This window comes from Ovis aries, chromosome 2 (genome assembly GCF_016772045.2).
Source record: "Ovis aries strain OAR_USU_Benz2616 breed Rambouillet chromosome 2, ARS-UI_Ramb_v3.0, whole genome shotgun sequence".
In the NCBI taxonomy this organism is placed as follows: Eukaryota; Metazoa; Chordata; class Mammalia; order Artiodactyla; family Bovidae; genus Ovis; species Ovis aries.
The window spans coordinates 120321489-120336494 of NC_056055.1; the positions used below are offsets into that span (position 1 = coordinate 120321489).

Sequence of the window (15006 nt, forward strand, 5' to 3'; positions counted from 1 at the left end):
ATGTGAAATTGATGCTTTAAGCAGTGGGGCCCTCTTTTTCCTTCTCTATCATATTTATTCCATATGCAATGTTTCTGTTGATTAAAATGCTAATCTAATGAGTCATCTTAGACTTCCTTCCAGTATAGGCAAGTAGAGTTTTACAGAGTAACCAAAGGTGTGATAAATGTTTCTCAATATGCTAGCTGTCAGGGGTGAGAAAATTACTGCGTGATGAATCATCATTAATGAGACTGAACAAGTGAAATGTAAAGAAGGATTGCTTAATGCCCTTCCAGAAATTGATGTTTAACAAGCTTCGTGTCCTCAAAACTAGAATGTATTTGCAATTCTAAGGATAATCAAACAATCAGAATGAAAATATATTTTCAGACATGAATGATTCTCTCAGGTAAGAGCAGATAGTTAATCACTCAGATAGTCAACATTTTCTGAAAATAGCTCCTGATATTTGCTAAATAGTTTCTGATTCAGTATGACTTAGTTTGCTGTTAGTTGTCATGCTGTACCCTGACAAAAGCAGTTTTGCTATTAAAAAAAGAGATGACACTGAGCCCCTGTTAATATTTTGATTCTGCCCATTGAGTCACTATTAATACACTGATTATATTAACCTTTGATAAAAAATAGTACATTCTAGGAAAGTTTTAGTCTTATTATAATGATTCCTTTTTTCTTTTTCTGAAAGCTAGTTCAAGGTGAAACAATTTAGCAAACTATGAAATCAAAGTATCTTTGCCTTTTAACTAAATCTAATATTCAATTCAATATTTCAAAAGTGGTCTAAGTGAGTCTGGTTTATTGTTTGTGCTTCACATCACAGTTGGTCTGGAGTGCACAGGAAATAGTGAAGAGCAGTTTGAAGGAACGATGTGCTGTCAGTTTATTTTAAGGAGAAACATCCATCTATTGCTCCTTTGAGCTATGGAATACTTTGAAGCTGCAGTGCAATAGGATCAAGACTTAAGCAATGACTGCTTACTTTTTAGTGAGGGAAATATGTTGTTTTAGGCAAGAAGCAGAGAATTTATCTCATTTAAAGGGGAAAAAACTTTAGTGTAGTCACCTTTATATTCAAGGCATCGCACAGAGTTGGACACGGCTGAAGCGACTTAGCAGTAGCAGCAGCAGCATTAGGTAAATGGCAGAATATTGTTTCATTATAGATCTAGAGAATTTAAGATCACAGTTTTCTCATGTTCTTGTCTTAAAATACAGCATAAAATTAAAAAGTCATTTTATTCCCTAAGTTTCTTCGTAATGCATACATAAATTAAACGGCAAAGGACTATCTGAGTTTCTTGTGGAAAAAGCAATACACAAATATCAGAGAGAAAACCTGTTTTAGGAAGGGCTCCAATGCTGTGCAGCAGTTTAAAAACTGTGCTTGTGTGTCAGGAAAAACCCACGTGTCGCCCTGCTATACTCTGAGCCAAAGAACGCCCTCACCTTCAGTGCAGTGGGGTGGTTCCATTCATCTTCATCACAGAGGAATGTGGAAAACTGAGGGCTTTAGCACAATTTCACTTTTATAAAAAATAAAGAAATGATATTTCACTTGTATAGTTTAAGAATAAAGTATGCTGTACAAAATAAGAAAAGCTTCTTCAATCTGTTGTCAAATTTCAAATAGAGATTAGTGAAATTAAACAAGCTAAGAAATACAGAAGCGTTGTTGAAGGATAGCACTGGTTTCAGACTAATGTTTGAAGACACTGTTATGTGTATAGATGAGTGAGTTGGATGAAACAGATTGAAACGTTTTGCGGAGAAAATCCACTGGGAATTGTTTTAGACTAGATATAAAATATTGAGAATATACAGATTGTATCATTTATTACAGGTGACGTTTTACAAAAGCAGTCATCTGTAACAAAATGGTACCTTTCTTGGTTTGTTTATTTAAACGTGGAGATTTCTGCACATTCTTTTCCTCAATATGCCTATGTTACGTTCATTGACAGGGTCTTCCGGGTCCCTTGGGCCCTCCAGGTCCTTCAGGCCCTACTGGAGAAAAGGTAATGTCAAAAATTGTTATCTTGTGGACTCAAAATTCTGAGATCTGAATGCTGGCTCTTTTTCATAATGTTTTCTCTTTCATAAAATATGATAGCTGGGCTAGATCATTTCTGAGTTCTCCTCCCATCCACCCAACAGATAGGGCACCGCGTCCTACAGTTATACTGTGTTTTGCTGTTGCTTTGGACAGTTCCGTTCAGTTGCTCAGTCATGTCCGACTCTTTGCAACCCCATGGACTGCAGCACACCAGGCCTCCCTGTCCATCACCAACTCATGGAGTCCACCCAAACCCATGTCCGTTGAGTTGGTGATGCCATTCAACCATCTCATCTTCTGTCGTCTCCTTCTCCTGCCCTCAATCTTTCCCAGCATCAGAGTCTTTTCAAATGAGTCGGTGCTTCACATCAGGTGGCCAAAGTATTGGAGTTTCAGCTTCAACATCAGTCCTACCAATGAACACCCAAGAATGATCTCCTTTAGGATGGACTGGTTGGATCTCCTTGCAATCCACGGGACTCTCAAGTGTCTTCTCCAACACCACAGTTCAAAAGCATCAATTCTTCTCTGCTCAGCTTTCTTTAGAGTCCAACTCTCACATCCATACATGACTACTGGGAAAACCATAGCTTTGATGAGACAGACCTTTGTTGACAAAGTAATGTCTCTGCTTTTTAATATGCTGTCTAGGTTGGTCATAACTTTCCTTCTAAGGAGCAAGCGCCTTTTTAATTCCATGGCTGTAATCACCATCTGCAGTGATTTTGGAGCCCAGAAAAATAAAGTCAGCCACTGTTTCCACTGTTTCCCCATCTATTTGCCATGAAGTGATGGGACTGGATGTCATGATTTTAGTTTTCTGAATGTTGAGCTTGAAGCCAACTTTTTCACTCTCCTCTTTCACTTTCATCAAGAGGTTCTTTAGTTCTTCACTTTCTGCCATAAAAGTGGCATCATCTGCATATCTGAGGTGATTGATATTTCTCTTGGCAATCTTGATCCCAGCATTTCTCATGATGTACTCTGCATATAAATTAAATAAGCAGGGTGACAATATACAGCCTTGACATACTCCTTTTCCTCTTTGGAACCGGTATGTTGTTCCATGCTTTGGATAATAACCATCTAAAATCTGCTTTTCAGGGAGAACCTGGCCCTCGAGGTTTAGTCGGCCCACCTGGCTCCCGTGGCAATCCCGTAAGTGACAGTATTTTGATGTTCTAAAACAAGCCATCATTTTATCTTGATATTTACATGAAACCATGCCTGTTGGGTTAGGTTACTTTTAACTTCCTGGTTTTCACCTTTTACTTTTCTTATTACACTTAAAAAAAAATCAGTGTATTATTTCTATACAGTCTATATAAGCAGCTCATTTACTAAAAAATCAGAAGCTTCTTTGAGACTTTGGGCCTTGGCAATTTTTTTCTATGACCCTCATCTCTATATCACCCTTAGGAGTCTTCCTCAAGCAACATGTCTAATTTCTCTATGTGTACATTTCAAGACACTACAGATTTATAAAAGTGTATTTTAAAATACTGTTCCTGTTTAGAATCATGTGTGAAAGCTATAATAATGTTTGTCTTCTAGGGCTCACGTGGTGAAAATGGCCCAACTGGAGCTGTTGGTTTTGCTGGACCCCAGGTATGACTTTTAAATGTCCTGAATTTACAAATGATCGTTCTTCTTGCTACAGTAATGAATATAATTAATTATCACTGTCATTTGTTTTGAAGGTATATTCAAGATTCTGGAAAATATAATTTTCTAGGCAATAGCCTGATTTTCAATACATTTTTTTTTTCATGGACTGGCACAAAATGGATGCATCTGCATTACTTTGAATTATATACTTACTTGTTATAATAAATACTGTGGTGACATAACTTACTTTTTCAGACTGTCTTCAGAGATCTCATTGGGGTGGTTTTTTTTTTTCTTCTAAGCGTTTATATTGATTACAAATCACCATTTTATAATATATGAATAAATGATAATTACTATGAAATATTTGTCTTTAAGTGTTGCAACCATTTCCTTATTTATTCTTTGGTGTAGGGTCCTGATGGGCAGCCTGGAGTGAAAGGTGAACCTGGAGAGCCTGGGCAGAAGGGAGATGCTGGCTCTCCTGGACCGCAAGGGCTGGCAGGATCCCCAGGGCCTCATGTAAGTTTAAAGTAAAACAAGATACAACTTGAGTCCAGTGCCCACTGTTTAGACCTTGTGTTTAGACCATCTTTCTTTACTGCAGCACCCTTTTGTTTGTTTTTTTCTATTTAGGGTCCTAATGGTGTTCCCGGACTGAAAGGTGGTCGAGGAACTCAGGGTCCACCTGTAAGTTGGTTTGAAGCTCTGGGAATTATGCATAACTAGTCACAGATATCTAGTACTTTATAGCCATCTTAAAGTTCCTTTGAAGCTGTAACAACCAATTTTTAGTTGTATATATTGCAGTGGAAAAAAAAGTGCTTAACTTGGATGACAATCTGCATTAAAATTAGTTTTATGACTTTGGAGATCCAGTTGCCTCATATATAATCTAAATAATAGATTACTGTGGAAGAGGGAATGAATAACAGGAACCACTTTATGTAATTCTGTTATGAAATTCTAATGTGATCCTAGTGCTCCTCTTCAATATACTTGTATATGTTCAAGATAAATGGAAAGTGGCAAGAGAAAACTAGCATCCTTCCTACCAGTTAATCCAGATCCATTCACAAAAGAGGGATACAAGAAAAAAATTTATTGCTCACAATAAGAAAAGGGATATAAAGTCCTAGGTATCCCTGTAAAATAGGTAAGCCCTAGAAAGTATATATAACTAATTTTTATTTTAAAATTGCTTATTTGATATTATATTTCTAGGGTGCTACAGGATTTCCTGGTTCTGCCGGCAGAGTTGGACCTCCAGGTCCTGCTGTAAGTCAATTCAATAATTGAAATCACTGATAGTGGAATAATTACACACAGCACATAAAAGTACACACAAACACGCACATATATGTATTATAATGATATGTACACATACATTTGAGTTATTATTTGTTCTTTTATTTAATGACTTAATAATTTGTTATCCCATGTTGACAGTTCTTGTCCCAGTAATTCATACTGGTATGTCGTCAAGTGAATCATCTTTAATCATTGAATGTTTCTTCGAGGAGCTTATTTACAAATCCTTTTAATATTTTACTATTAAAATATTTGACTATTTGACTATATTTGACTATTTAACTATATTTGCCTATATTTGACTATATTCGCCAATATTTGACTATTACTTCGTTTAGGTACTGAACACTCATGGTATTGTTTGGTAATAATCATTCCTTTCAGTTAGGAAGAATCTCTGAGATTATCTATAATAAAAGTTATTTTTTCATTACAAGATCAAATCAGATAAAAGAAAATACATATTCATTGTTGGTGAAGAGCATTATGGAGTTTGAAAATTCAAGTTAATTTCAAACACATTTTTTTTCCTTTACAATTTCAAACCACTTTTAGTTTTTAGTTGAAGTTTAGCTGATTTATAATATTGTCAGTACACTTTTCATGATGACTCAGAGGTAACTGTCTGCAGATAATGAAATGAACCTACAGCTGTGTATTTTATTTTTTGTTTAAATCCACTGAGTGATTAACAGGAAAAATGGACCTGTGAAGCATGGAGTTCTGCTTCTGAAGCAGATATCCCCATATTAGGTATTCTAACATGGCTTCCACTTTGCCCTCTGGGTCTCTTTCCATGTTATACTAGGGAGCTCCAGGACCTGCGGGGCCTTTAGGGGAGCCCGGGAAGGAAGGACCTCCAGGTCTTCGTGGGGACCCCGGGTCTCATGGACGAGTGGGAGATCGAGGACCAGCTGGCCCTCCTGGTGGCCCAGGAGATAAAGGGGACCCAGGAGAAGACGGGCAACCTGTAAGTTTGGCATCTTGGTTCTCGACTACTTCTAACTAGAAACTCATAGTAACTACTGCTACAAAGAAACTGTTGATACATTACCCCGAGCACATTGAGTACATTGTGCCCTATAGGTTTTTAATTTACAATTCTCTGCTCTAGGAAAAAGTACATGTACAGGTATAAAAATATAACAGTGATGGATATGGTATTCAAAAACTAAACAAGAAAACAATTGTTTGTTAAATATCTGTACTGAATTAAGAAAAAATTTTAAAGCAATTTACTGAATATATAAATGCCTCAACATTAATATGTTTAGGTAAAGCCCAACTTCTTTTCTTTGTTTTAAAATTTTTCTTGTCAGTTTAAAAGAAGGAAAACTGCCTGAATATTTACCTCTTTTATTCTGTCAATATTCACATTATCTTCAAGTTCTTTTCAACTAATTCTCAGCTTTAATAATGGCTTGGTTTAATTCTAACCAGTTCTCACTTTTAAATAATGTTAGAGGCTCAGTGTGGATTACTCATTTTGACTACTCATCTATAGTATGATTTTGTAGAACAGAATCTTAATACTAACAATATTACTGACTTAATATATTACTATGAGTAATAATAATACTCATACTAAATAACCTATAAAGCTGTCATCTATTATAAAGTGCTTGAGTATAGTTTTCCCTAGAGAATTTCTTATTATAGTTTGTCTTCAATATTAGGGTCCAGATGGTCCCCCTGGTCCAGCTGGAACTACTGGGCAAAGAGGAATCGTCGGCATGCCGGGGCAACGTGGGGAGAGAGGGATGCCCGGCCTTCCAGGCCCAGCAGTAAGTAGCTGCACTGGTCAATACTTCATCTGATTATGTGTAATACTGTTAGTGAATGGAGAATTTATCTTTTTTTTCTTATTAAATTCAAAATCTTTTAAAGGCACAAATACAGAGTATTTTAAAAAACTTTTGACTTTAAATGTCAAATTCATAAGTACCTTTGAAAAATATATTTATTTAACCCTGGGACTAGAAACTTAGACAAATAAGGATATGAATTTTCGGTGACTCTAAATCTTTCTTTAAAGATTAAAAATATCCATGGAGCTAGAGAAGGGGGATAATCTCCTGGTGAGTAGGTAGCCTCTTTTTAAACAAACATGCCTAATGGAAAAATCCATATTTCACAGTTCAGAGACTAAGTTTTCATAAACCATCAAAGGGAAGAAATAGTTGAGCTAAAGTAATACTGGAGGTGAAAGTGGGGTGAACTATAAAGCAGGATTCTGAAAGCAATCTCCTAGTCCCTGGAGGGTGCTAAGAATTTCATATTCCCTGGAGTATGGATAAAAGTTTAACTCACTGTTAGCTTTGAAGAGATTAAATTTTACTGCTGAAAGTTTACATGCTTGAGGAAAAAAAGATGATGTTTTTATATGGAATGTGGAGATAGATTTACTGTTGGGGGCTTGGAACTCGGGACGTGTGGGTGGAGACGTGAAACCAGCAGACTGGGAATCTAGAGCAGTCTTATTGTTCTCAGGGGTGAGCCAAGGAACCTGGAATATTTGGTCTCCCAATAGTGAGATCAAACTGTCAGGATACAGAAATAAAGTGAGGAGACTAAGCAGAAGAGTAAAGATGAGCATATCTTAGTGACACAGATTCAAGACGGGCATCCAGATCTGAAAACAGTACTTCTGAGTAAAACCCCAAATGCACCTGAATTGGTGCAAAGGATGGTGCCATCGATACATCAGGATGGGTGTGATAAGAAGCGGGCGCACCTCTGGGAAGGTACTGCAGTGATACTGGTGTTGCGTGATAACTGACAGTTATCACTCTAGAGGGAGACACTGGGTGCCATTTAAACATAGCCTTCATGTGAACTGTCCCCTCAAGCTTCTTCAGGAGTGGCTGACTTATTTATACTTTATTTCAGGGCACACCAGGAAAAGTAGGACCAACTGGTGCCCCAGGAGATAAAGGTCCACCTGGACCTGTTGGGCCCCCAGGCTCGAATGGCCCTGTGGGGGAACCAGGACCGGAAGTGAGTACTATAGTGAAGATCACCCTCCCCTCCTTATCTGGGTGTTCTGGGGACATTTTTGAAATTTGGAAATTAATTGAGAAACTAGAAATTGTACGTTTGACCTGAAGGAAGTTTTCTAGTGCTGTTTTTTGATGTGTTTTTCTTCCCTAGAGAGTTGACTAAATGATGACGTAAGGAAATGGTAATAAGATTGGTATCTTGCACTGGCCTTCATCTCGTCAGGAGCCAAGTATTTTAGTTGGTTTAGGTTGTTGCCAAATTGTTTTGAAGGTGAAAGGTTACAACTGTTTATCTTTTCTCTTGTTATTATTTCATTGTGTAATGGCATATTTGTCAAAATTGCCAAGTTTTACCGTGATAGGATTAATATAATTGTTAAAGCTTGTGAAGAGGGCCAAGTAAGTAGAGATCATTTTACTTAAATATCCTTATATATAACATTTTGGATATCCAGTTCCCTTAGGCTCTTTTGAGAGGAAATCAGCTTTTGGAAGGTGATTTGAAAAGTTATAGGTTGAAATTTCCTCTTTTCAGGGCTTTAATGAGTAAATTGCCAAACATTTAGTGTCACATTTTCTTGAAAGAAACAATTAATGCCTTTCAGAACAATTTTTGTTCAAATGGTAAAAATATAGTTCTGTGGGAAAAAAATAAAAATAAAATAGGAAAGGAAGACTATATATTTTAAAATGTAATTTAATGTCTAAACACAGATATTTTATTTTAAAATTTTAAGGATATTATTTGGGTAAGTAAAAGTGAGGGAAATCATTCACTGGTAATATAAAGAAAACAAAATACAGGAATATAATTGTTGTCTATTTATTTTGAATAATTTGATCTTAAAAATAAAAATAAAAAAAGATGAATTTAGACTAAGTGTGGGAGGCACAGTAAAAGAAATGTCTGGGGGCTTCTCTGGTGATGGAGCTTCTCTGTCTGGTTGCAGCTCCTCTGGGTCCACCATTGAAGAGGTTGATTAAGCCAATGAGTATAGATTTAGTATGTTTCACAACAAACATTGATGAGCCCAAATTTGTAGCAATTCCAGGACAGTTTTAAAGTTGAACTGTTATGGTAAATAACTGGGCATCCTTAATTCTTGACTAAGGAATATGTACACAGGGAAATGAAATAACATTGCACTTTATAAGCACTGTACTGTAAGTGGAAAATAGTGTCTTAAATAAAACTATTTAAAATTGGCACCACAAGTGTAAGAATGTGTTAATAATTTTACAAGCAAATCAGAATAATAGAAATATGGCAGAAACTTTCTTCTACTGAAGTTTCCATAAATGCTAATTTGTAATGTGGAAAGAGGTGGAAAATATGCTGTAATTTTTCTGGCAATTGAAATGTGAATTTTTTTTTTATTACTCAGTTAATTCATTTTTCAAATATGATTCTTTATAGGGTCCAGCTGGTAATGATGGTACTCCAGGACGGGATGGTGCTGTTGGAGAACGTGTAAGGGCAATTTCAATGATCAAAAAATCTGAAATAATGTGCATCTGAAATCTCTGTAATACTAAAGAGTAAAAAAACTATTCTTTTTTATCTTGATTCTTTAAGTAATTAGCTATGTAATCTTGAACAACTTTTCTGAACCTCAGTTTTTAAATACTTTAAATGTGATTAATATTTATAGCACTGAGCACTTATGTTTTAACTATCATGTTCAAAGCATCTCATAGGTACTCAAAGAGAGGGAAAGAAGGAGTTTTGAGGGATCCTGGGGCAAGGGCCCACCTCCATCTTTTGTAAAGCCAAGGAAATGCAGATTCTCTTGGGATCTAAGTTTTTCCCAGGGTTGGTATATATTGTCCAGTGTAGTAGTCTTCAGAGGTTTTGCTGATGTACCCCCAATATAATTTTGAAAATCTCTGAACCCCTGTGCATATTTGAAGTTACCATCACATTTTATTTTAATCATAAGTTTTGATAGTTATGTTGGTTCGCTTCTTTTCCCTCACTTTTTGTCTCCTTGTAGCAAAGAATTGAAACAACAGACCTAGACAGCTCAAGCAGGCACACAGTAACACTCAGAGCAGACCAGTCCTGTAGGAGTGGTCCTGCCGCACTTTAGGGTTTCCTTGTTGTGTCCTTTGTTCCCTGTCCCAAGGAGACCCTGGAGCCTGACTAGTTCTGTCCCATGCAAAATAGGGCTTGTATCCAAGACCAATCAGGGAAGGAAATGCAAATACAGTGCATGTTCAGCCAATCAGGGAAGGGGGCATGCTTGGGCATGTTTTCTTGCTGGAGGTCTTCACTCCAGCCTGAAGTGGTTTCCCATTTTCATGGGCTTTGTGTTTCCTTTGTTTGCCTTCTGGATGTTTCTTCTAGTCGATACTGTCTGTAATTGCTATCTTGGACTCCTTTTTCCTGTTCTAACTGTCTAACAGTTACAAAGGAAGTAGTTCTGATACATTCTAAATGTATATGTGCTTTCATCATATATATATTTTTTAAAGTCTTGGAGTTGCCAATTCAGCTTATTCAATGTTTTTTTATTACATGTCCATTCTCTAACCTAATTGCCAAAGTTTATCCAGTTGCCAAACTAATCAGCCAAATAAGACTTAACTTCTATTAGAAAAAAAGATCTAGCTCCATTCTTCAAGTCAAATAATTATATTAATACACATTCATGTAACTATAATTTCACCTCTGACTTCTTAAAGAGACAAGTAAGATTTGGAGCCAAGTAAGACTGGGCAAAATAAAGAGCAGCTTTTCTTTCCAAACACCTCCTTGTTTTATTATCAAGTGAACTGTGCACTCTGGAAAAGTCCCTTAGTTTGATGCCCAATGGGGTTTATTCCTTGGAGCATTGTGCTGTATTAAGGTTGCAGATGGTATGACATATGGTTTTATTTCATAAAATGGGAGAAGGGTGATTGTTGAAGAGGAAGTAGGAAAAGATCTTTCAAATTAGTTTTCTGAGAGAAGGCATATGAAGTTGTAAACTTGGAAAGTGGTTTCCTTAGAATTTTCCCTGTTTTCACACTCTGGAAAATTTTTGTTTATGCTATACTAAAAGTACAGATATCCCAGCGAGTCTAAGTCACATGCTGAATTCTGGAGGTGACCACTTCCATAATCCAGCAATTTTGACTATGGGAATAATAGGATGAGAGTGAGGGGACAGATGATATTGGGGGAAAATATCTTACCCTTTTCAGTTTGATTTATTAATATGTAAATATAAGTAGAACATTTAAGTAATATATAAATTAATAAATAGAATGTTTTAAAAGGTGTGTTTTTTCCTTTCATGAATAACATAAGCATATAGAATTTTGCTGTTTTATAATAAATATTAAAAAGGTAATATCATGTTTTCCTTGTCAGGGTGATCGTGGAGACCCTGGGCCTGCAGGTCTGCCAGGCTCTCAGGGTGCCCCTGGAACTCCTGGTCCTGTTGGTGCTCCGGGAGATGCAGGACAAAGAGGAGACCCGGTAAGGAGAGTCAGTTTCATATTGACACTTTTAATCAGCATACTGTATTATGAGTATGCATATATGCATGCATGCGATGATATGTGTGCTTAGAATTATTTTTTCTAGTCTTAAAAATTTGATTTCTAATAGGTCTTCAAAAATCTTGATGCTTTGGCTTTCATTATCTAAAAGTGTTGTGATTTATAGGAAATGTAGTAAGTATGGATCATATTAAATTTAAGCAAGTAATGTCTTATGTAATTAACTAAAGTGATCTTCATTCAGAGAAGTCCATTAATAACATTGACTATAGAGATGTGATTGGGGTTATAGTCAGCATATTCTTATACCTAGGGAAATTAGCCTGGTTTTATTTAGTTGGCCATAAGTGTATACTTAGATAAACTTACACATATAGAAGTATTCAACTACAGACATATATTCTTGAATTCTAAATCTCTATAATATACCCATATTTTTTTCTTGTATTAATTTTGTGAAAATTTCTTCTAGGGTTCTCGAGGTCCTATAGGACCACCTGGCCGAGCTGGGAAACGTGGTTTACTTGTAAGTTCTTGGCTTAAAAAAAAAAAAAAAAGACTTCTTACATAAAATATTCTCCCAAAGGAAAAACTTAATTTTTAAGATTCATAAATGAAAATTACCAAATTCTTCAAGCCTTAGATAAAATATTAATTTAAAATAGCACCCAGGAGTTATATTTGTTTTTATAGTGTTAGTATAACTCTTCTGAATTTTACTATGAATTATTTCAATAATCAATTAAAACTTTTAGTCACAATTTTCTGCCACAATAGCAAGGGTAACAGTGCCATTCTCTGAGATTTTCTAAAAATTAAGTAGGCAAATGAGTTTGAAAGCTCTTTGTAAACTTGAAAAGTACTATTCAAGTATATCTTATTTTTAGCTAGATCATTACATAATGATATAATCTAAATATGTGAAAGAGAATCCAAACTTTCCAAACTTTGGAAAATATCTCAGGCTAGATTAAACTTAAAATACCTCATTTTAGTCCAAATGTAGGTTAAACATTTAAATAATTGAATCTTTAGCAAACATTATTATATATACTATGCTTTTAGTGATCACTTTCATTCCTTGAGAAAAAAAGATAAAAGTTCCTAGATTAAAAATAGATTAAAATTCCTAGTAATGCTATTTAGATAAGTAAATATATTAGTTCATATAAAATAAAATGCTCAAAATTGTAGCAAATACAGTTGCACAAAGTAAAATTGTAAATTGTAGTTTCAACAGGCAGTGCTCATGCTATGACTTTATTTGTAGGGACCGCAAGGACCTCGTGGTGACAAAGGGGATCATGGAGACAGAGGTGATCGAGGTCAGAAGGGTCACAGAGGCTTTACTGGTCTTCAGGGTCTTCCTGGACCTCCTGTAAGTTATTCTTTTAAGTATTATTTGCTCTCCATGTGAAAATGCAAAGGTATTTTGACATGAACATTTATTTGTCTATAAAATGGATGGACTTTTTGCATCTTATTTTCATTTTAAAGAATATCTTGATGAATAAGTCATTACCTAAGTACCCAATATAATTGTTCATATGTTTGCTATAATTTTATAGGAAAGAAATAAACCAAAAGTATATGCACTATTACTCCTACAGTTGTCTTTAGTATTGGTCAACTCATGTAGACATAGAGATTGATGAATGAAGTATATGCTGCTAAAGTCAATGACAGGACATTTCTAAAAGCTAGAGTGGTTAAATATAGGATACAAATATTTTGGCTTTTTTTTTTTTTTCCCTACTTAGGGTCCAAATGGTGAACAAGGCAGTGCTGGAATCCCTGGACCATTTGGCCCAAGAGTAAGTAACAAAATTTAACAATAAGTTGCAGGTGTAAATATTAATGCACCTGGGGACATTTTGTTAGTGATTGAGTATCATTTTCATGGTATTGAAGCTGGAGTTGGCTTCGGTTCTCTGAAGCTGGCCACAAACATAAGAGACAAACCATTCAGCATTTACATTTAAGTAAACATAGCCTGAAATATATTACTTCATAGTGAAGTCACTCTATCGTGTCCGACTCTTTGTGACCCCCTGGACTATAGCCCACTAGGCTCCTCTGTCCATGGGATTTCCCAGGCAAGAATACTGGAGTGGGTTGCCATTTCCTTCTCCAGAGGATCTTCCCAACCCAGGGATCGAACCCAGGTCTCCAACCCAGGTCTCCCACATTGCGGGTGGACGCTTTACCATCTGAGCCACAAGGGAAGCCCCATATTACTTCATAGGCCCATTTAAAATCTCTTACCTAGGGTAGATATACTCATCTGTTTGTTCATTTTCTTACTCTATGTTTTTTGAAATTTCCATTTAATTGTACTCTTTGAGATGATACTCTAGGATTTACCATGAAGTGGAGAGAGATTTTGAGCTGGATATACTGTTTTCATTTAAGCGATTGAGATAGTTCCTCAGAAGTAGTTGGCATAAGGCTAATTAGGAAACAAATCATAAAATGAAACAAATATTTGAAGGTTGTAGAAATTCTACATTTAGCATTAATGCTGTCTAGTAGGTCATTAATGCCACAAGATAATTATTTAGGAAAATCGTTAGAAAGAATTTCTCTTATATCTAAATACGGTATAAACAAGTCACACATAAAATTGAGAACAGTATCAAAATTACTGAGATGTGATAAAATTCTGGAGTACAAGGACACAAATTTAATTTATGTCAAACACTGCAACTTCTGTGATTTTCTTACTCCTACTTAATTAAATTTCTAATTAAGCTTACAATATGTGAAATGAGATGAAACAGCTCCTGCCAATGAAAGTAGATGAAAGAAAATGAAAGTGCAAGCTGCTCAGTCGTTTCCAACTCTTTGTGACCCCATGGACTATACCCCAGTCCATGGAATTCTCCAAGCCAGAATACTGGAGTGGGTAGTCTTTCCCTTCTCCAGGGGATCTTCCCAATCCAGGGATTGAACCCAGGTCTCCCGCACATTTCAGGTGGATTCTTTATCAGCTGAGCCACAAGGGAAGCCCTAAAAAGTAGATGACTAGTCCATTAAAAGTAGATGACAAACCCTTTAATGTTTTAACTGACACTGGTCTTTTCCCATGCATGGATGGTGGAGAATTCATGCGTAATGAAGCAGTAAATATTAGAAAGTACTAGAAGTCCATTTATTAGTCATTAGGAAAACAAATATGAGAAATCAACGAGACAACTCCAAAAAGAAATAGTTCTTTGATCAGAGAAAGACCTTGTAGAGGTTTTCCTCCTAGGATCTAAAATACCGTCTTTGTTTCTTGCAGGGACCCCCGGGTCCAGTTGGTCCTTCAGGCAAAGAAGGAAGCCCTGGGCCACTTGGGCCCATTGGGCCTCCTGGTGTGAGGGGCAGCGTTGGAGAAGCAGGCCCTGAGGTAAAATTACAGAGATTTGTATGTGAGTAATGCTATTGATTCCCATAGCTTGGATTCTGTCTAAGGAAGATCTATGCAGTATGAAGGACCAAAGACTTCAGGAACTCTGAAAACAAGCCTGGAAATCATGGGTAGCTTGTCTGTATAATAGCTAA

General features: G+C 36.1%; 1 protein-coding gene across 1 annotated transcript in view; it reads left to right on the plus strand.

Moving 5' to 3' along the window:
- Nucleotides 1-15006, plus strand: part of COL5A2 (collagen type V alpha 2 chain) — a 148978-nt gene that overhangs the window by 124321 nt on the left and 9651 nt on the right. The window contains exons 36-50 of the mRNA XM_004004513.5: nucleotides 1965-2018; nucleotides 3161-3214; nucleotides 3611-3664; nucleotides 4079-4186; nucleotides 4301-4354; nucleotides 4889-4942; nucleotides 5784-5945; nucleotides 6652-6759; nucleotides 7865-7972; nucleotides 9392-9445; nucleotides 11330-11437; nucleotides 11933-11986; nucleotides 12731-12838; nucleotides 13221-13274; nucleotides 14744-14851. Of these exons, the coding sequence (XP_004004562.1) occupies nucleotides 1965-2018; nucleotides 3161-3214; nucleotides 3611-3664; nucleotides 4079-4186; nucleotides 4301-4354; nucleotides 4889-4942; nucleotides 5784-5945; nucleotides 6652-6759; nucleotides 7865-7972; nucleotides 9392-9445; nucleotides 11330-11437; nucleotides 11933-11986; nucleotides 12731-12838; nucleotides 13221-13274; nucleotides 14744-14851 (1242 nt within the window). The remainder of the gene's footprint in view (nucleotides 1-1964; nucleotides 2019-3160; nucleotides 3215-3610; nucleotides 3665-4078; nucleotides 4187-4300; nucleotides 4355-4888; nucleotides 4943-5783; nucleotides 5946-6651; nucleotides 6760-7864; nucleotides 7973-9391; nucleotides 9446-11329; nucleotides 11438-11932; nucleotides 11987-12730; nucleotides 12839-13220; nucleotides 13275-14743; nucleotides 14852-15006) is intronic.